At 32.4% G+C, this 21,273-nt stretch overlaps 3 protein-coding genes across 3 annotated transcripts; 1 reads left to right on the top strand and 2 right to left on the bottom strand.

Moving 5' to 3' along the window:
* Positions 1 to 1,759: 1,759 nt before the first annotated feature.
* LOC132724323 (uncharacterized) lies at positions 1,760 to 4,699 on the bottom strand. Its single transcript, XM_060709167.1, has 4 exons — positions 4,591 to 4,699; positions 3,223 to 3,887; positions 2,427 to 2,662; positions 1,760 to 2,030 (listed from the first exon to the last, which is right to left on the bottom strand). The coding sequence occupies exons 1-4, from the start codon at positions 4,637 to 4,639 to the stop codon at positions 1,775 to 1,777; spliced, it is 1,206 nt and encodes a 401-aa protein (XP_060565150.1). The 5' UTR covers positions 4,640 to 4,699; the 3' UTR covers positions 1,760 to 1,774.
* Positions 4,700 to 7,646: 2,947 nt separating this feature from the next.
* Positions 7,647 to 16,241, bottom strand: LOC132724335 (cartilage intermediate layer protein 1-like). Its single transcript, XM_060709178.1, has 10 exons — positions 16,097 to 16,241; positions 15,043 to 15,582; positions 14,434 to 14,613; positions 14,121 to 14,291; positions 12,754 to 13,068; positions 11,900 to 12,008; positions 11,384 to 11,535; positions 9,292 to 11,039; positions 8,501 to 8,748; positions 7,647 to 8,204 (listed from the first exon to the last, which is right to left on the bottom strand). Exons 1-10 carry the CDS (start codon positions 16,164 to 16,166, stop codon positions 7,967 to 7,969), a joined length of 3,771 nt encoding a protein of 1,256 aa, XP_060565161.1. The 5' UTR covers positions 16,167 to 16,241; the 3' UTR covers positions 7,647 to 7,966.
* A 2,287-nt stretch (positions 16,242 to 18,528) lies between these two features.
* Positions 18,529 to 20,248, top strand: LOC132724367 (oncoprotein-induced transcript 3 protein-like). Its single transcript, XM_060709219.1, has 3 exons — positions 18,529 to 18,870; positions 19,420 to 19,635; positions 20,073 to 20,248. The coding sequence occupies exons 1-3, from the start codon at positions 18,807 to 18,809 to the stop codon at positions 20,246 to 20,248; spliced, it is 456 nt and encodes a 151-aa protein (XP_060565202.1). The 5' UTR covers positions 18,529 to 18,806.
* Positions 20,249 to 21,273: the final 1,025 nt, after the last annotated feature.

Below are 21,273 nucleotides of genomic sequence, written 5' to 3'. Positions count from 1 at the left end.
ATGAATTTCAAATTAATCATTCAATAGGCATATAATTATTTCAGTATACTAATATCTTCATTCAAATTTTGTTTGTTATTATTTATGTTTGTTTAAGTTTAATTGCATTGTATATTCTAGCTAGGACTAAAAATATACAAGCTCCAGATTCTAGTAAGTATACATTAATGTCCAAGGGCCCCATTGGCCAATTCGAGGTTATTACAAACTAGGCGGCGCCTACTCTGTACATGCATTTGATTACAAAGTAACCTGTTACACCTTTGGTTTTGTTTAAGTTGTAAAAGTGGTGCTTTCAAATGAACTTCCAGTGACATAAAATGAACTTCTTACGATATAGTTTTTTGTGACAAACTACCTAAAGTACTTTTACACAATTTTATCTATTTACTTTTATTATAAACATATGTTAGTGTATTTATTGTGTATATGTGTGTTTTAACCTAAATAAAAATCAATCATTGTATATTTCGAGACAGTCATTTTTTCTTCTAAATCACACATAGACAAAGTTTACAAAAGTTGTAGGAGTTGTGTTACTTTCTCACGAAATTACTCGGGGGAATTGTGTTGGTGTATACGTACGACTTGGAGGCCTCTAATCAGAAGTATATGCTTAAAATTAACTTAAATACTCAGATACTTTTCTGTACAAAACGCATGTCAGTATTGTTACCAACACTTTTAATGTTGAAATTTCTACGTTCACATTTAACCTGCTAAATTTGTGAAAAGGATTTATCCTGGTTGACTTTGGAACAGTCCATTTAAAGTAAAAGGAATTTTAATATCAAAATACCAAAAACTGAGCTAGGCTTGCCTTGCACCAATCGCAACTTCTCAGCCTTTTACGTCAATCTTCGGATAATGATTACGAATAATCTCTGAAGTGTTTCTATCGGCCTAGATCTTGCAAATCACTTCCGGTTCCGACAGCTAGGTAATGAATTTAAAAGCAAACGAGAACGTCTGATCGATTGTGACTAATTCGTAATGAAATAAAAGGCGGCCAAAGTGCGTCTTTGGAAATGCAAACGAGCATAATTGCTGTCGTTAATTAAAACAAAAATACTAGCAATAATTCACCTTCGATTTTTGTGTACGGACATTAAAAATGCTTTAATTACAGTATTGACTTTCCATTTTAAGGTATCATTTGTAATTATATTGTTGATTGATAATGTTTATTTATATTTCGTTCTTATTTACAGGTATAATAAAGTTAGTATTGGAAATTTTATCTTTGTAAACATAGCGAATACATGATGATTTTGGTCATCATATTGTAATTATCTGAAATTTAGCACTAATGGTAGAGTCATAAGCAGAACAGTTAGTAACAGTAATTATGAATAATTGATCAATATGTATAACCACATTGTACGAGTAAGAACATTTTTTTCCACAAGACATCCCTTGTTTCTTGTGTTAACTAACCTGTTCAGAAATAGTACTCATTACTTCAGACCTTCTAAAATTATTCAGATGGATAAGTCAGTCAACAGACAGTGAAAGAAACGAAGTCGAGGGCTGCATGAGATTCGTTCATAATGTATAGAAACGGCGCTGTTTTGTGATACATATAGTTACCCTGTCAATTTGAGCTGACCCACTTCCATCGAGTATCATTTTTTGATGCTTTCTGAAGAGTACATTGTAAATTGTAAATTGTTATAGGATGAGTTGCCGCAAACGTGTAATACTTTCACAACACAAGAACATTTTGCTTGACAATTTCTGAGAAGAAAAAAAAATGCACTCAAAATCTCTGGTTTTATTTTCCGAGGACATGTAATGGTTCGCAAATTGCATTTGGGATACAATCATACTCAAAGGCAAAACCTTTGTTAATGTCCATCACGTATTCGGAGCCAAGGAAGTCGTGTCCAGTAAAGCATCTTGCCCTTGCACTTCGGCTGTCAACCGACATATAGATTCCTTCATTAGGACCATAGCTTTGATGAGGGTTTAACGGGATAGCAGAGGAAAACCCAAATGGTGTAGTTTGAAACAAGTTTGTGTTCTGTGACCTTCAAAATAAAAAAGTAACAACAATGATATTTTGAAGGATTGAATTCCTCGTGAGAAAGGAGAAAAGTCCACCTAACAACCTCTCTGGATAATTAATTAGTTATTATAAATCTGTCATGATAAGAGGTCTGATGACTTCTCCACTGACTGAGTTCAATGAACACAGAGAAAGATCGCCTTGCCTAAGGACCCCTGGATTACAAACCCGATGCTGTCCCTACTGTGTAAAACGGTTCTCTTTACATTTCACTGTTTGCACAAATTATCGTAACGCTGGCGTTGCTTTCAAGTTATTAGAAAACAAAGTGTTGAAATCTAATGATGTCTTAACTTTTTTTTTATAGATTACATTCATTATATGATCCCATGATAAAAAAATGAAAATGCCTCTGTACCTTAAACAGCATCCATTTTGCGGACCGCTTTTAATTTCACCTCTGATAAATGTGTCCATGTCTGTGAAATTAATATAAAATACAGCAGGACATCGGAATTCAATACATGCAGCCCGTTCACTAGTTTCAGCTTTGTTGATGTCGTATTGCGGACCTGTATAGAACGTCCCCAGGCGTTGTCCATTTTCTGTGTTCAAATAACTTGATGTGACTATACTCAAAGCGGATGAAAATGTCTGCAAATTGAAATACAAACTGCATATTAAACCTATTAGTTCTGAAGAAGATGCTCCAAACCTTGTTTAAGAAACTATAGCGGTAAATACACGACAATAAAATTTAAACGGTATCAAGCTATATCTTATAAAATATTTCTATGAAATTTATAAACAGTGAAATTATGTTGTTTTCATAATCATATGGATGACTCTCGAAAGAATTGTGACTCAGACTGTCTGTGTTATTTAACACATGTGAATATTGTACATAAACAGAATAAAATGTTCCGGAACAAAGTAATATGTTGCTATTTTAACTAGGATTTTAATCGCTTAGCAATGATGTCGTGTATGCGCCATTCCTCAGAAAATATACAAATATATTTCTTTCATCCATGTATCATGGAATTAGAAAAAATAACTTTAAAGCTTTATTCACTTTAGATATTATGTTCATTGTCATAATTGTCAATTTCAGCTATAATTTATCTACACAATATGATTTAAGACAGTTGTGTAAACCCATGAAGGGAGAATGAAAGATTCAAAGTGTATTTCGCCTTTACTCTATAATTTACCTTTGTCTTCACTTTCAGATAACATGTTTTCCTGTCGTTCTCTGTTCCATAGTACCATACATGTCCATTGAAGAAGTCATTTGAGGTGATAGGAGCAACTGTGTCGTTAAGGAAATCCGGAATAGATAAGTAGGAGAACACAAAGTGGTAATTATTAGAATGTGTATTGATGCATTCGTTCTTTTCATTTGAGTAAAACACAGGCCCATTGCGTCCATCGACTATTCCCCACGGATATGTATAAGTAAAAATAAATTCATTGTTGAATTTCAAATCAAAGGCAAAGTACATTGGCAACCGTGACTTTTGCAGTGTTTCGTTAAGGGCAAATACTCTAATATTATTTTTCTCAACAAAGATCACTGCTTCTGCTCGACAATGGACTAATATACAGGCCCGGCCATTAGAATCGGTCAGACCAGTTGAATATCCGGTGTAGTTGAAGTTGTCAACTGAATCTTGTCTCCTTGACACAACTGTTACCACAGCACCTTGGAGGCCGTATCGAAATGAGGAAGAGTTATGAACAGTTATATGGATGTAGCATTGGTCATAATCGTTTTCAATTGGTATGATCTTTTTGACAGAAACTTCTTCAATTCCTATTGTGAAATTCCTCGTTTCCCGTTGTTGCCTATAGAGTGGATTGATGGCTGCTGAAACACCTAAAAGTAAAAGTAAATAAATATAACTAGAATAAACATGTAGTTTAATAACTATTTTCATGATGGAACCAAGTCTGCTATTTGCACTTCACTATTCTATTGCTGTTGCTTTCTGTAAATATTTCATCTTCGAGATAATTTTAAATTAGTTAAATATCAAGGCAATCATGTTCTTTGATTTGGATACACTCTGTAAACTAGTAAAATAAATAAGTAATGAAGGCATATAGAAGTAAGGGTTTTTGTTTTAAAATGCTGCAACACCATCACGTACATCGGATCAATACTGTGAACACCCTTTATATAACAAATTACAGACATTTACCTAGCAATAACTATTAATCGTTAACTTAAAAATAGAAACGTTGAATAAACTTTATATCTCACACAACTGAGTTTATATCACTAACTAAATGTTTTAAACAATCACTAAATAATGGATCAACATTCTTGCATTTTCTCTTGAAAGAGTACGTCCAAACTCCTACGGAGTGGTCCTCCCTTGCTTCGCTACATTAAACTACATTACACTGTAAGGATTTTGGAGTACATTAAAGGTCAATTTATTGTAATTTCACAGTATTTTGATGTCTGTTTGAGTGTTATTATTACTTAAATGCAGAGTCAAGCATCATTTTCACCAAAAATAACTTAAATTTACACAACTTATTTCATAAAGACAAACAATTAAATGTTATCTTACCATCAAAAAGTACAACCATTTGCAAATATATAACTACTTGGGCAAACATTATTTGGAGGTGTGTTACGAAGTTTATTTCTGTCTTATAATTTTAACACTCAACAGTCTTATCGCTGGTCAGGTGAAAAGGTGATCATGTCTTTAAAGCAATTTTTCTTACGGTATGACCTTGGAAAAGAAAGATATACTGTATGACAGGACAAAGTCTCATAGATTCTATAATGTGAATGTATATTCATAATATAAGTTTAGTTTGAACTATGCGATGACATTTTTTGCGTACTGGCTGTAGTGAACAAACAAGAATAATTATGAAGTTCAAAATATACTCAGTAGAGACGACAGTAAATGAAACTTAATTAAATAGTTTTATACTTATTGCAAATAATGTAAAGAATTGATAGGTAAATAACTTGCGGTGCATTAAAGGGAATTATAGGAATTGTTTTGAAATGTGTATTTTTTCTCTCTCCATTTTATGTGCTTCACTTGATCTATATAAGATGTTCAAACTTTATGTTTTTAGGCTTTTACGCTTCTTGACTTCAATGTAGATCCTTTAAAATAATTTCTGATGTCCGATGTAATATTTAGTTTACTATTAATGAAATTTAGGTACAGAATTAGAATTTGTCAAAAAAGTGTGTAGTGATACCAGCAGTACTGCGTTTTATAGTTTTGAAGTAAAAACTTTAAATGGGAAATCACACAATGTGTGATTTGATTTGTAGCAGAATCAAAGGAGTCTTGTAACTGGAGAGAACCCAGAATTTATACTTAAACTTCGAGTAATATCAAGTGTTTATCAAATTGTCAGACTGTTTGCTCTGCATAGCTAATAAATTATATATTTATTATATCAAAACAGAGTTGCAAAGTATTGCAATCACGATTTCTTCATTTTGCTTGCAAAATTTCATTGATTTCAAGATTAAATGAATTCTAAGGCACTTGAAACAGCCTATTATTTGTTTAAAGATATATATGTGGATGATGAGGGAAATTCAAATGAATGACAATGTATGGAATATTTTTATAAGTAGATGGGAACATGGACATTTACTAATTTGCATCAAGTCATAATACATACAATGTAGTTTCCAACGTTTAGGAGTTGATTCATTTACATAGAGCTTGTTTAGAAACCCGACTGAGAATCATTTGATTTGTAGTGTGCTACGAAAAATAAACATTGATAGGGCCAGTCGTGTATGTGTGTTACCATTTTGGAAATCGGCTAATTTTTGGCTATTGTTAGAATCTGGAAATATTTTTAATTGGCAATGTTACTATCTTAAGTATTTTTGCTGATTTAACCACAACAAAATATATTATTACCTAATGCTCTCTATAAATACTTATTCCTTATTTACAACTGTTTAATTAAACTGCTGAAATCATGTGCATGCGCAATGATGATATGAACTGTTGACCGGTCAACATTTTTAACTGTTACACCCCTGTCGAAGTCATCAGGTATTTCCGTTAACGCCATCCGCCACTTCTCGGTCAGCTAAATGTACGGTATTTGTTCGTCTGAAGGATTCATTTGTGAACATTTAAAACAGTTGTAAATGTTATTAAGAACTATGTTGATGCAATTTATATTGTAGTTTGATTGCAAAGTATTAGGTTATAAATAATTATTTTATGGGTGTTTGTGGAACAGTAAACTGTTGTCCCTCTGTATCAGGATTCAGGAATGACATTTTGAACTGTTGCCGAACCATGCATGAAATAACTGCGATGGAAAAGGTGTTTTCGGTGATAAATATGTTTAATAAGCTTTATAAAAACATATTGTTGAAAATTTACATTTTTTTAAAAGTTGGTCTTTGTGTTACAATTTGTTTTGCAGTTGTTCATACTTGAAGTAGATGAATTGCCACCAGTGCATGCTGGTGAGTGCTCAAAACACCCAAGAACCAAACGCCGACGTGACACAATATGATAAGCAAGGTCAACAGTAAAAGGCGGCGTTCAGTGAACGCATCCCCCACATGACCTAGCAACAAGAACCAGTGGCAAGACGCCCAGGGTGACCGCAAACAAAAACAGGACAGGTCGCAAGGCAGAGCACGGACATGCTAATCACTAAAATGACTGTTAAAATAATTAATAGTAACTGATACGGAAATAAAAGAAAAGAAATAAATGATTGATTAATAGGCCCACAAAGTAAAGGGGCACAGAAGAAAGGGGAAAGGAGATTCGGGGAAGGGGGGGGGGGGTAAAAAGGTAAAACTAGGGGCAAAAGGGAATATACTTACCGTAGACGAGAAAACAACAAGGGACACAAACAAAAGTGTCACCAAAACAGTATGTATGAAGACTGGACACGGAGGGGGACACCAACACTGAACGCCCAATCCCTTGAGGATGAAAGTATGAACTTTTTACAGCCGTCACTACTTCTGTGTTGTTTGTGCCGTGTTGCGACTGATAAAGTTTCCCCTTACATGCAATCGATGTTTGATTATATTAAACATTTTATTCTTCTGAGTGTCAAACTTAGACATTCGACCTACGATTTGAAGTTATATGCCGCCATAGTTTTTCCCCGCCAGAATGTTTAATATCGCTACTTTATCGATTAAATTCAAAATGGCGACATAAGGCATTAGTTAAATCTGCAATCCTACTTTGTTCAATCAAATAGGACACGTCACTATGCAATATTTCTTTTCATGTAGAAATTAATATTTTGAATTTTAGTCACATTTAGAGAAATACTGTGTACGAATAACAGTATTTTTTATGAATGTTTCTTGTTTGAAATTACACGTACTACTTTTTTTCTCACTGTTGGTCGTTTAAACTCTATATTTCCTGCTGTTCTGTCTTATTAAGTGCAACTGTTGCACCCTGAAAGCCATTATATATGTTTTTGCAGCATAATTAACCTTAAATGTAACATATCACTTTTTACAGAATATTTTCATTTATAATAATAACACCTTAGTATAGGTTTACGCTGAGATAGCAGTCTTGGAATTATTCATTTTGTAAGCAATATTATTTAAAACTACAAGTCAGATTATAAATATAGTTCAAATATAAGTCAAATTGGCTAAATATATTCATGTTTATTCCATCTGATTAATATATACTGATACACACCATCATATGGGATTTGAAGTACACTAAAATAATTTTCAATATCAAACTAAATTAATCATACTTGCAATGTTAAGTCACATGAAATGATCATCAATACTGTTTTTGAATTGTGTAATCAAAAAACAACTTTCAGCATCAAATTATTATCAAACACATCATATTGAATAAAAACACACACATTCTTTTAAAAGCTTAATCAAGAAATGTCTTTGTTAAGCCCGATTTAAAGGACACAAACATCGAAGTTATAGCAAAATTATAGACAGTCGAATTCAACAGCTGCATTTCTTTCTGGGTCCATTAATCCTGACAAAAGCACGCCGGAATCTGTTCCAGAATTACAAATTTTCTCAACATCACCAGAGGACTTGTCATAAACATATATCCCATAAAATGGACCAAAGTTGTTTCCAGGCGCTGCAGTGAATCGAAATCCCATGTCTCCTTTACTATTTCTTATTGGAGTGAAACCTTGCAAGTTACTGTTTAAACCCCTGCAAAGACGATTTTTTAGGAAAAAGTAAAAATTAGACCAAAACAAAAACACACACCAATACATCATAAAATTAGACGATCCTGTCACTACAATATTTTTAAATAATTAGTATCCAGTATCCCTTTCATTACCTATATGAATTTAACTTATAGCTGACTTGCTATAACAAAACGTCTAACAATTATTAAGCATGTCAAATATCAAATATGTCAAATATTTCTTCTGATTAACCTGACATAATTTAATATTTTCATTATTTTCATTTAAAAAAAAAACAGATAAGAAACAACATACCGAAATGAACATTTCTTTTGTTCCTTTGTAGTTAAATGGACTTCGATCGCTGTCGACAAATCAAAAATCTCTTGACTGCCATTTCTAATAAATCCAGGGCATCTAAATTCAAAACATGCTGCTCTTATTTCATCATTTCTAGCGTTTGGTGAAGTGATTGGACCAACATCATGTGTTCCGAACTCCTGTCCATCAAACGTATGTAACAAACTTTTGGCTAACAAACGAAGATCATATGCTCCCTTGATCTATTTAATAAACAATATGAAACAAATTACATTACCGAATTATTCATTTTATAAATTTTAGGAATCAAATGAAGTTAATTAAATTAAAAATTATCAAATTGCCACAAACATCATATGGAGCTCTTAAAGGTTGCCAAGCACGGCATGATTGAAAATGTTACAGGTTTAGCTTAACTGGAGTTGTTCATTATTTATTCCAAAAGTTTTTGGCAAACAATAAAAGATATAAATATGTAAAATATTATAAATTAATTTTGTTTACACAATTTGGAAAAAGACTGAAATGCCCCGAAAACTTTTGTTTTAAATTTTATGTTCCTTAACTTTGATTTACATTTTAATTGTAATATTTTCATTTTACTTTTTACAGTATTGATTCATTATGAGCCTTGTAAGGAATTGTGTTTAAATGTGAAATTTAAAAGATGCGCTATTTCAATATTGCTATTGTTACACTCGATTCAAGGCGTTCCATCTTTATACAACTGTTAACGCTGACAATTTTGTTTTCAAACATTTTATGAAATAATGATTTATATTTACCTTAACCAATACCTTCATGAAACATGCTCGAAATGTGATTGTTTCAGGTGATACAGGGTACCATGACAACATTTTGTCATAAATATTATCAGAACCAACCGTGTATGACATGCTGGGAGATCTCGTAAAAGGTGCAAACTTAAACTGATGTGTTTTACTTTTGGAAGTTACTTTTCTACAATCAGAATGATCCCTGTACTGATACATTGGCCCTTTGCAATCCATTGAAGGATCAGGACATCTGTATGAAACGCCCCGGTCGATAGACTCAAAGTTTATCTCACGATCTCTTTCAGTTACACGATATCCAAAGGGCAAAACATGCTGTCCTGGATATAAATTAACATCTTGACCGTCTTTTACACTCAAATACACTAATTTATCGCAGAATGTAACTATACAGGCGTGGCCATTAATGACACGTGCATTTGATTTCCCGAGGTATTTTGACAGGTCACGTTCTCTTGTATATAATGTTATTTCTGCACTGCCTGGATAAGGCTCTTTCAACGACAGGTCTTCATATACTGACACACTTACATAACAGACCCCTTGTTTTACCTGCTCATCCTTTATAGGAACATAATCAAATATTGGCCTTCGTTCATCAATATTTCTGTACCAATTAGTCCATCCCGTCTGTACGCGTTCCTCTCCAGTAACTACTTCCTCCGTTATCTCAATTGTTTTTATTTTATCTAGATCAATGTCTGCATGTATATAATTAGATAAAAGTTTTCTACCGTTTTTCACAACCTGTTCAAAGTAAAACTTTGCATTTTCAACCCAAACACCTTTGTTTGTATCGTAGTCCCATATTGCAAGATCAGGATCACCGTTTTCATCTAGGGTAACATTTAGTACGGATGTGTCAAATGAAATCCCTAATTTCTTGTTTATTCTCAACTCATTTCCAGAGCCATCAAAAACACCTAAATTAAAAAGACCGTACGTATTAAGTGGTGAAGATGATCCGTCTTCGGTTTCGGAAACAAATTCTCCATTGGCAGTATCGAGACTATTCCTATCACGCGGATCAACAAAGTACATAACTGCATTAGCAGTTCCGGTAAACGGTTCACCATTTAGATCAATGAGAGCATTTTCTGGAATTCCAATGCTTCCTAATGCTGGAGAGCCGTCATCAGACGCACCCACTTGAAATTCCATTCCTATGTTAGAGTTAAATTGCACCGGATCCGGTTTGATTGGAGCTACTATTGTAACGTGGTTTTCTTTTCCTTCGATAATTTCGATAATCTTTGTTACATCTAAGAATTTTTTAAAAACCGTATCACGAAATGTCACAACTAATCTTGTTTGATCGCTTGGAGCTTCGAAATTAAAAAATCCGGCCATATTTGTTCTTCCGATTTCTACATTACCGACATATATGTTTCCAAGCTGTAGAGGAATAAATGTCTTATTTTCTCTTCCTGTAACGCGACCGTAAACAGTTGTTTTATGCACGCATAAGTTACATTCACAGGACGTTACACGGGAGGTTTGGTATGTGAAACCGTCGCAAGTTATCGAAACCATTTCAATGTCTTTTACATCGCAACAATGATAAAACCACCAGTCTGAACAAGTACCATTATCCCTTAGAGATGACAGCATGCATGCGGATTTTTCGCACGTACCAACATCTAGGGTATCGTTCTGACTATTGTCACCTGATACGTAACATCCGGCTGGTAGTTGTAGCAGTTTTGACGAAGGAGGACCACAAGTGTCAGCCGAAAAAGCTACAATAAAAATGCTGTTATCGAATATTTTCAACTGTCACGTCAAATGAAAAAAGTCTTAACGTGATAAAACATAAAGCTCGCTAAAATAGGAAAAAGAAAGAAATTTTAAAACTCGTCTAAATGTTAAATAAAATGTAATATCGCAGGCTAAGTTTCTTTGAACCTGTTCATGGTCAGACGTGGTAAGTACAAGCTACCTCCCATTCTTCTAGTTTTTGATCAAAAAGAGCTTACATAAAATTTTGAATTTAAACAACCGCAGGTGTTTCTACAATATGCTTGTATAATCAGTCATTATTAACAAACTATTTGATATAATTTTGTGTTTAAACGTATAAGACCTTTTACTTCTACGATGGCTTCTGACGATTGTGAGACACCCGCATCCGTTTCTGTTGAACATTTGTATACAGCCGAGTCCTCTTTAGATGCTGACTGGAAAATAAGCGAGCCACTCTTTCCTTGATTTAGCAATTCCGCTCTATTTTTGTACCTATATATTGTGAAGTAGCAATTTATTGCTGTGATATTGAAAATATTAAAAAACTGATATTATTGTGGGCGTCAAAAGTATGTTATCGTTTAGTCCGAATGAGAAATCTGATCAAACGTACATTACATATGAAATATGACTCCGGAAAGAGTGAATTCATTCGTATTTTACTCCCATTATACAATCAATGTACACGGGTGTTATAAGGATATATTTTATTACAAAGTAAATGTTTAATCCTAGTAGAGATTATTTAAAGTACCCTGCAAATAACAGAAAATTACGATAATTTACTTTCTGCAGTAAAATTGGGTATCATTAAAATCCGTATGGTTAAAAAGTAGAATAAGTTGGAATTTACTACCATATATAAGAAGTTGGAGGTGGATATCCAATCGCAGAACAGCAAAGGCTAAAACTTTGACCGACCATACGTATCTTGTTCTTTGGTTGCAAATTGAAAACAGGTGTAACTGATTTAAAAAAAAAACACGTATACTATTTTAATAATCATAAATTAGTGAAAGAATATGAAACATTTTTGAAACAAATGATATTAGCTATTCTGAACACTTATAAATATCTGCTTTTGTTTTGAATTCTTTCAAAACATGTACGTCAGTTCTGTTTCATGAATAATAGATTTAATTCAAAATGACATGTAGTGGAAATACTTGCAATTCGCAATTATCTAATCGGTAGGTTATTGCTAGCATCAGCACAAATTAATGTATTCAATGATGTTGAAGAAAAAGTTTCAAGACAGGTCAGCCAAGACAATCGCCTATAGGCACAGTATAATTATGATTTGACTGTCTTGATAGATATTTATATGTCTGTTTGTGTTTCAAACAACTTTTTTTAAATAAGACAAGGGTACATATATTATCATATAAGCAACAGTATAAAATGTCTTATCGTGAAATCGTGTTCGCCCGTTACTTAACGCTACAAAACGAAAAGTATTGGAGCGTCAGTTTGGTTATGATTGTCATCATTAAGTTTTTTAATGGTTAGGAATACTTTCTTTTTCGATCAAATGTGAAATTTTTGCTACTTTTCAACGCAGCTTAGCAAATATTTTTAGTTTATTATCTAAATAATTATGTTTTAAGTAATGATAAAAATTATAAAAAATCTAATGAGAACAATAAGTTTTTGTTCTTCTTTTATTTTATTTTTTGTTATTTTCGAAACATGCATCTAGATAACGTTTACCTTTCTTTTCGATGATAGCGTCCATTCTCCAATGTGTTACATTTACTTCGAATGGAAGGACTCTTAGCTCAACATAACGTTTTCCTTGAATTATGATATCTTCATTCATGATACAAACACCATCGACACGATATTTTCCAAAGCTATCTGTTGAAGCAATCGGTTCGTTTCTCCTGGACCCGAGATAAATATTTGCGCCTTCTACAGTTGAATTGTTATCATCTGTTATACGGCCAAATAGTGTTATAGTAGCACACAAACAAAGTTGGCAATCAGATGATAATTGTCCCCCCGAAGGACATGTCTTAGAACAATCTGAAATGACAGAAAACTACAGTATTCTACAGTTCAGTGTGCAAAAATAATTCATTACTTTCATTGTATCATTTTGTATTACAGGTGTATTTCCTGACTCTGCGTATATTATGCATATGAAGACGAAGAAAAGTTAACATTTGGATCGATTAACCTTAAGCAAATGCATTGCCTAACATGCTCAAACCCTTAAAGATCTATTAATTCAGTTAAATAACATTATAATAGAAATAAAACAAAGGAATTGCAAAACTTGTCTGTGGACAGCGTTCTCCACTTTTCTCAGTGCTGGATAGTTTAAAAAAATCAACATAGAAAATGGGGAATATTTCTGTAAATCATGTGCTTTGCAGACTCACCCGCCCTTAATAGATTACAAATATTTCAAGTTTGATGTTGATATTGTTGTGAGAAAATGGCTGATAGTTTAAGCCAAAACAAAAAGAAGAGAAAATAATTAAGTAAATATGGCTTTCATTATTATCTGTCCCTAACAAATGCATTTCAAATTTCCTTGTAAACAAGTACGTCAAGTTTATTTGCCCTATAAAAATGCATTCCAATTTAAAAATGTAACCAGTATTTCACGTTTGAAGTTATTATCTTGGACAGTTTTTGAGATATAGACCGTGGAAGAAAAATGATGTAAAAAGGGGGGCAAACTATGCAAGATTTCAAGGATTATGTAACCTTTTTGAATGTGTTCATATTTTGATAGTAAACACGTATATAAAGACTGAAGTGATAAATATTTTTTGTAGTTTCTGAGTAAATAGACTTTAACAAAAAAGTTTAACATGGCTTACAATATAAGTTGAAAAGGGGGAATAACTTTCCATAAAAAAAATTTAGAACACAAAATAATCTTAAAGACAATTAACAAGTATACAGTATACTAAGTGTTTAAAGTGAAAATCTTTTCATTGATTCTAAGAAAATGGACCATAACGAAAAGATTGACAAACATCGACGCCATGTTTAAGTTTTTGTTATGATTTTTCTTGTCTTAAGACGTTTTGATCATAATCGTTGATATGATAAGTTTATCTAACCAGGACAAGGCCAATCATTGCAATTTCTGGATTCTGTCGAAACACCTTCGCAAACCTTTCCGCCACTGTATGGTTCAGGCATAGTACATGTCCTAAATCGGGTTTGAACTCCCGTATCGCATGATTTAGAGCAACCTGCCCAACTTCCCCAGTAGCTCCACGCACCATCAACTATGAGAAAATGACAATAACAATGCATTTTATTTTATTATGATAATCATACATTAAATCGATTAAACATTTATTATAAAAATTATAGTAGATTAATCAAATATTCTCGAATTGCCATTCACATTCTTAAATATAAAGATACCTGAGCATGTGGTTACAGTACATGTATTTTCGTCAGACAGAAGTCCGATACAGTCTGTATCATTATCGTGATCCTTTACACATTCCCTGGTTCGAAATTTTTGACCGAAATTGCAGGTTGAACTGCAATCTGACCAAGCAGTCCAAGTGGTCAATTGTCCACAGCCTGATCGAGGCAAATCTAGTTTAAAAAGAAATATATATATATTCAGTTCTGTAATAAAGTTTTAGAATCACTAAAATTTAAAAAACAACAATATTTTGAAAGCTTCACGTTTTCAAAAGTTCAAAGTTTGGAAACATTAGTAAAAAAAACTAATAGTTTAATTTTAATACAAAAGTATGATTGAAATATTTAAGTTTCGATATATCTTTTCTTCCTAATTACTAAGTTCAGTTTGGTCTGTTTCTGCAAATATAGGTGATTTAGATGATGATAAGTAAGTATTTAATACTAGCTTTAATTATGTTTGTATACACTTGACTAACGATTTGCTAAGTTTACCATTTAAAAAAACTAGCGATAATCTGACGTTTTTCTTTAATTGCTAACAGTGAAAGCTATTCAAATGTCTAACAGTATATTGTATTATTTGCCTTATGAACATACCTGAACCAATTTTCTGAATGATCGTCGACGATTCTTTGTTAAGATGAGCTAAACCTTGAACATTGATAATACGAGAGGATTCGCCTGTAATTGGTATGAAATCTGCACTCGCATTGCTTGTAAACTGCAGTACAAATGCTCGAATGATGTTAAGTCTAAGCTTCTCATCGATTATCGCTAACCGCCCAGGATCAGTAACAGCTTTATGGGTTAAAATAACAAGTACGTTTGGAACACATCCTCGATTGCCTGACAGCTCGTTGAATGCATTATCTATTGTATAGTCAATGGCATCTTCAAGATTACCATTGCCGGTACTGTACCACATGTGATTTATTGCATATCGCATTTGATCAATGTCACTGTAAAGATCTAAATTGAATTGGGCATGAGATTTTCGTCCAAAAGTATAAACGCCAATTCTGGTATCTTGGTTGTAGATTCCTTCGATAACATCTATTGCAAATTGCTTTTCAAGTTCAAAGTATTTAGATCTGTAATCATCAGATGAGTCTAACAAAAGCACGACGTCTCTTGAAACTAAAAGCAAAGCAAAGGAGATTCTATCATAACATGATTTAAAAATCTTAGAAAAATTGAATATTATTCCGACCTTTGCGAAATAGTTATTAAAGAGTCACTAATTTCAATTACCTTCCCATCGGAACTTTGTGTTCAGATCAAATTTGATCGAAATTAAGAGTCGTCCATGTAAAGAAGCCATCAAGCTGGCTAACGGAAGGTCGTCTTTCTACACCGTGAGTAAGAAATGTGATGTCTCATAGAAATACTTTAGATATAATAGATACAACTTTATATATTAGTAATTCATCCTCTATATTAATTTGAAAGGGATATGTCTGTTCTGTCAGAAACGATCTTGTGGTTTATATTAGTATAATATTGAACAATTGTTTATATTTTGTATTACGATGTATAAATAAACAAGATAAAAAGATAAAAAATAAAAATAAAATATGTTCTGTTCTTAAACGCAACAAAAGAAATAGATAAATAACTGAATGTAAAAACTGATATAACACTGTATAATCACCGCTCGAACTGGAAATTTCCAATGTAATGCAAATAGCCAAAACTATGTATATCACGTATTTGATAGCCATTGTATCGTAGATGATAATGCAGAACAGGTTCAGCTACAATGTTTATATAGCATACAATGAAACATATTCAGTTTTTTTCTGCGTGTCAAATTTTCTTCAAGTGTTTAGATTTATGTTTGTTTGCGCTATAAATCTACACATTATGTCGCATCTTCACTTTCCATTTCGGACTTATAAGGTCCCATAAAACTGAAATATAAATTATTCAAGTAAATCTTAAAAGAATGATGACACATTCAATGGGGTTTTCTCGATGATTCATTGTACTTGTGCTTACGTTTTGTTTCTTATGCTCTCTCAATAGTAGCAATTTGTCAGTCTAAGTACATATCCTTCTGTTTGCAAATGCGCCATTTCGGCAAATGAATTATTGCTTACTCATTGACAGTCAGTTTAATCCTAGTATATAAATCACATATTTTCATTTTAAATCCCTCATAGCTTAAATTTATCATAAGAGTTCCTACCTTATTTCAAAAGTGTTTTATTACGTTATAAATCCGTTGTGGATTAATTCCTTGTTCACTTAAGTAAAGCTGATATTTTCAAGTCGGTATAAATCTTGATAGAATCAACATATTAATGCTGACTTCATTCCACACGATGATCGGTCCATCATATACATGTATATAACCCCTATATGAATGAAACGTTGAAACGGTCTTCTTACTGAAATGAGGTTTTAAAACTTCATTGTATATATATTTATGATTGAAAACGAGACGTATCATTATCAATATCATACATTACTCTGTCATGTGATATATGTTGTCCTTGTGAGTTTATTAGCCTATTTGAAATTAAATAAATTAACATAAAAATATATCATTGTCATTATGTAGCGTGTTAAGCGTGCTCCTGCTTTGTTTATTGTCTATCTCTTCATATGCAGCAAACGTTTAAAATGTATTTTGGATATGGCGAACACAGTTTTACATAAAAATCCGGTTGCATAAGAATTTGAGCACTTTTGAGAACAATGGATACAGTTGGCAGACGCGATCAGTTATGTTGCGTGTAATTCTTACTAAAATGCATACTAAACAAGGCAAGTGTAAAGGTCGCATAGCGACTTTCAAGCATAAAGTGTGGGAAACATCGGTTGCAACCGGCCTTTATTTCAGCCATGAGCAAGGTACCAGATCAGAACCATCCACCTAACATAAGGTAGTTGAATAGATTCCTTACATTGAAGATTATGACACTCCATCTGCTGAACTATTTTCTAAACTCCGCTGGATGACTTTTTAGTAGAGGGTTGTTTTTCAAATAGCTATTAGCATGTGTAATATATTTAAGATAATACTAGTTTATAATCAGACACTTTCCTATTTATTGAATAATATCATTTTATAGTCAGATGTTCATACTCGCAATTTGCGTTCATCATCTGATTTTAGTCTTTACACACCTAGACCGAATACTGAACAATTTCGTTAGTCTTTTGTTTATTCTGGATATTGTATTTGGAAAGGCCTTCCTGATTATACCAAGTCTGCTAAGTCCTCCTTAAACTTGAGATAGTATCACACATCGATGTATACATATTGACTATCTCATGTATGCATAAGCATTTATTTTAATAGTTTGAATATGTTAAATTTATATTGTTCCTTGTTGGAGCCTCGTTGAAGATTGATATGAGCCGTGTCATGACAAAACCAACATAGTGGATTGACGACCAGCATGGATCCAGACCAGCCTGCGCTTCCGCGCAGTCTGATCAGGATCCATGCTGTTCGCTATCAGTTTCTCTACTTGTTAAAGGGTTTGTAAGCGAACAGCATGGATCCTGATCAGACTGCGCGGATGCGCAGGCTGGTCTGGATCCATGCTGGTCGCAAATCCATTATGTTGGTTTTGTCATGGCGCGGCTCATATGTTGTTCAAATGAGTTATCTCGTTAAATAAAGTCTTTGTTGTTGTCGTTGTTATTATTATTATTTATACATTTTTGGAATTTCTGAGGATCATGTATTGACTTGAGTTTATAAATCATCAATGTTAAGCTTTGCTGATTTAGTTTAATAATGTCATTTAAACTTAAAAAAAAATATGTGTGCAAGACTGCAAGTGACTACAGTTTATTCAGTGTCATAATTATTATTTCAGTTATTATTATTATTATTACTATTATTATTATTATTATTATTATTATTACAATACAATGACTGACACATGATAAGCATAAACTATTAAGACTGTTCTTTGAGTAGGCCTATATATTTAGTCATGATTTATTTAGGGTATGAATTACGATCATGTAAAATGCAGTCCTAAGTTTTACTTGAGAATGTAGGGATAAGCAAATAAACGCCATACCGCTTAAAATATTGTCCCATGAAGTAAATCAAACATTATTTATAAGATAAGGAAAATTATTTCTTCTTCGATCTCTAGAATGATCTTGAATTAAAAATATATGGTCTATAAGATTGTTTATAGTGTTATTTCAAATATAGATCTTTAATACTTTACTAATCAACAAACTTCACAACTTAAGACAATATTTTTTTATTTAGAAATTCATCAACTGTTTGGTTGCTAATGATGATGTTCATATATTAGTAATAATTATAACAACCATCTCTCATTTCACTATCTTATTTTCTTATGACTTGAATATTGTTTGTTTCGGAAATGAGCGTACTTCGATTGAATGGCGTAGTGTTCACAATGATTGTTGATTGGATACTGGTGAATAGTAAGTGCTTTATCTTTTGAAATACATGTTTAAAATAAATTGAATTGAAAGCTTTACTTTACTGAAGATGATGATTCGAACGGAAAACGCATTGACATTTTGATGATCTAACTGCATGAAATTGTATTTTTTCACCATAATAAAAAAACGAAAAGATATTTTGATATAATAATTTAATGAAAGTGGTATGGCATCAGTAGATCCATTATTACTACTTACGTCTAGAAATATAAGGCACAATAATGGAGGTCTAATAAATGAAGAAGTTAACACCTGCACTTATTTGTTAGTATAAACAGTGGGGTCTAGATGTTTTTTTTATTTTTGTTTTATCATTATTAATATAATTATAATAATAATAATAATAATTATTATTATTATTATCATTATCATTATTATTATTATTATTGAACATTTTCTAAACACCAACAAAAATATCAATTTATCCAAGACAAATTACAATTCAATCCAGAAATCGGAATCACTTGTAATGCAGTAAAACTCATAATGGTTGCAAAACAATTAAGTCCATGTCTTTATAATAAACAGACAGAGTAGGGAGTCTGCAAGACCCATGCTATTTCTACCAATCGATAAACGATACCTCAATGACATTGGGGCATGTACTTAAACCTGCAGATAGCACTATCTGTGACGTAATTAATCCAGGATGGACAAGATTTACCGGGTCTGACGAAGGTCTAATGGCAACTAGATGTCCGTCTGGTAGAGAATGTGGAACTGATCAACAGGCCTGGATGCAAGGTATAAATTTAAAATCACGTGTCATAGAAAAGACAAATATATAATGAAACTTAAATCTAATAAGTTATTCAGTGTCATCAAAGGTTTCTAGAATATCTTCTCAATGTCAAAGTAATAAATCATTTTAGACTTTAAAGTTAAGTTCATAAAGAATGTGACCAAAAGATAAAGTTTATAGTATAACGAGGACCACGTAAGAACAATAAAAAATATTTTATGGTAAAAATTGTATGCTCGTTATTCTTAGGTTTGTACATCAGAAATTACGAAAATAATACATAAACACCCGCCTCAACCCTTAACAGTTTCACTAAACAGTATAATATTTTCAAAAGGATCAAACGAATATTAAGAAACCTTTTATGTTTCGGAATCTTTGTCATACATCAATTTTATACATCAATTTATTTATGTGCTAAAATGCTGTGTACTTTAAGGTTTAATTCCAAGCTATTACAACGGAACAACGGAGGTAGATATATGTATACGGGGTAATGATGATTGCTGTGATAGACTGAATAGATTGCAAGTAAAAAATTGCAACGGTTATGTTGTTTATAACTTAACAACCTTTGTCCGCCAACTACCTCAGCCACCCTTTCCCGCCACATGATAACTGCTTTAAATTTAAGTTGTTTTTTTTAAAAATTTGGGCTTTTTAAAATACGTTGAAATTTTTAAAAGGGATTTTTTAGAACAAATTAATATAGGTATAAATTTCCATAAAAAATTTAAAGGTGGAACTCTAAAAACCACCCCAATTTAAATTTTAAATAAAATTGATTGAAATGTTTTCCCCCCCCTTTTTTTGGGGGAAAATAACTTAAACCCCCTTTAAACTAACAAAAAAAACCCCTTTTTTAACTGTTTTGCATTTTATGCTACCCCTTTTTAAAAATTAGGAAAACCGAAAAAACTATGTTTTTAAAATACTTTTTCAAATTATCATCCCTTGATTTTTTTCCCAATTTCCCAAATCACTTATTTTTAGACAGTCCTGAAAGATACTTTTACAGTTTCCCCCACTCAACTGTTTTTAAAAAAACCCAAACACCCAACGTTTTTTACAACCATATCAAAAATTTCTGCCCAAGGGGAAAGGGTGGTTTTTAGTGGGGGGTAAAATTCCCCAGGAATTTTTAAATTCGGGCCGTTTGTACCCGTCTTTGAAAGAAATTTTATTAACTTTCATTTTCCAAACCAAAAGGGTTACTTTTAAACAAAAATAATTTTTTGCATTATTGCCTTTTTGCAAACACTTTATTTGACCCCATACCACACGTGGTCACGCGCAAGCACCACAATCATACGAATACTCATATATACAAGGTGTGAAATTTAACCACTAAATATAAAAACAAGCTTTATTAATTTCGTTAAATTGATATTTTCTCTGTCGTACAATACAACTCACTTGACTGAGTTGAATTAATTTGGTATCTCTTAATGATAATGATACAAAGCCAAACCAATTTAAGTAGTAGTTTGTAAATTTTGAAACCCCTTTGAGATAATTTATGGCATTTTAAAAATGTTAAATGGACCTTTGTTCTCCTTGTTATTGTATATCAAGATTTTAGTTTAAGGACATTACTGACAGCATATATCATTGAATAAAATAGTTTTAAAATAATTTTT

Source organism: Ruditapes philippinarum, unplaced genomic scaffold, assembly GCF_026571515.1.
Source record: "Ruditapes philippinarum isolate M1 unplaced genomic scaffold, ASM2657151v2 ctg4370_1_1_1_1, whole genome shotgun sequence".
Classification (NCBI taxonomy): Eukaryota; Metazoa; Mollusca; class Bivalvia; order Venerida; family Veneridae; genus Ruditapes; species Ruditapes philippinarum.
This window is presented reverse-complemented; position numbering and strand designations above follow the sequence as displayed.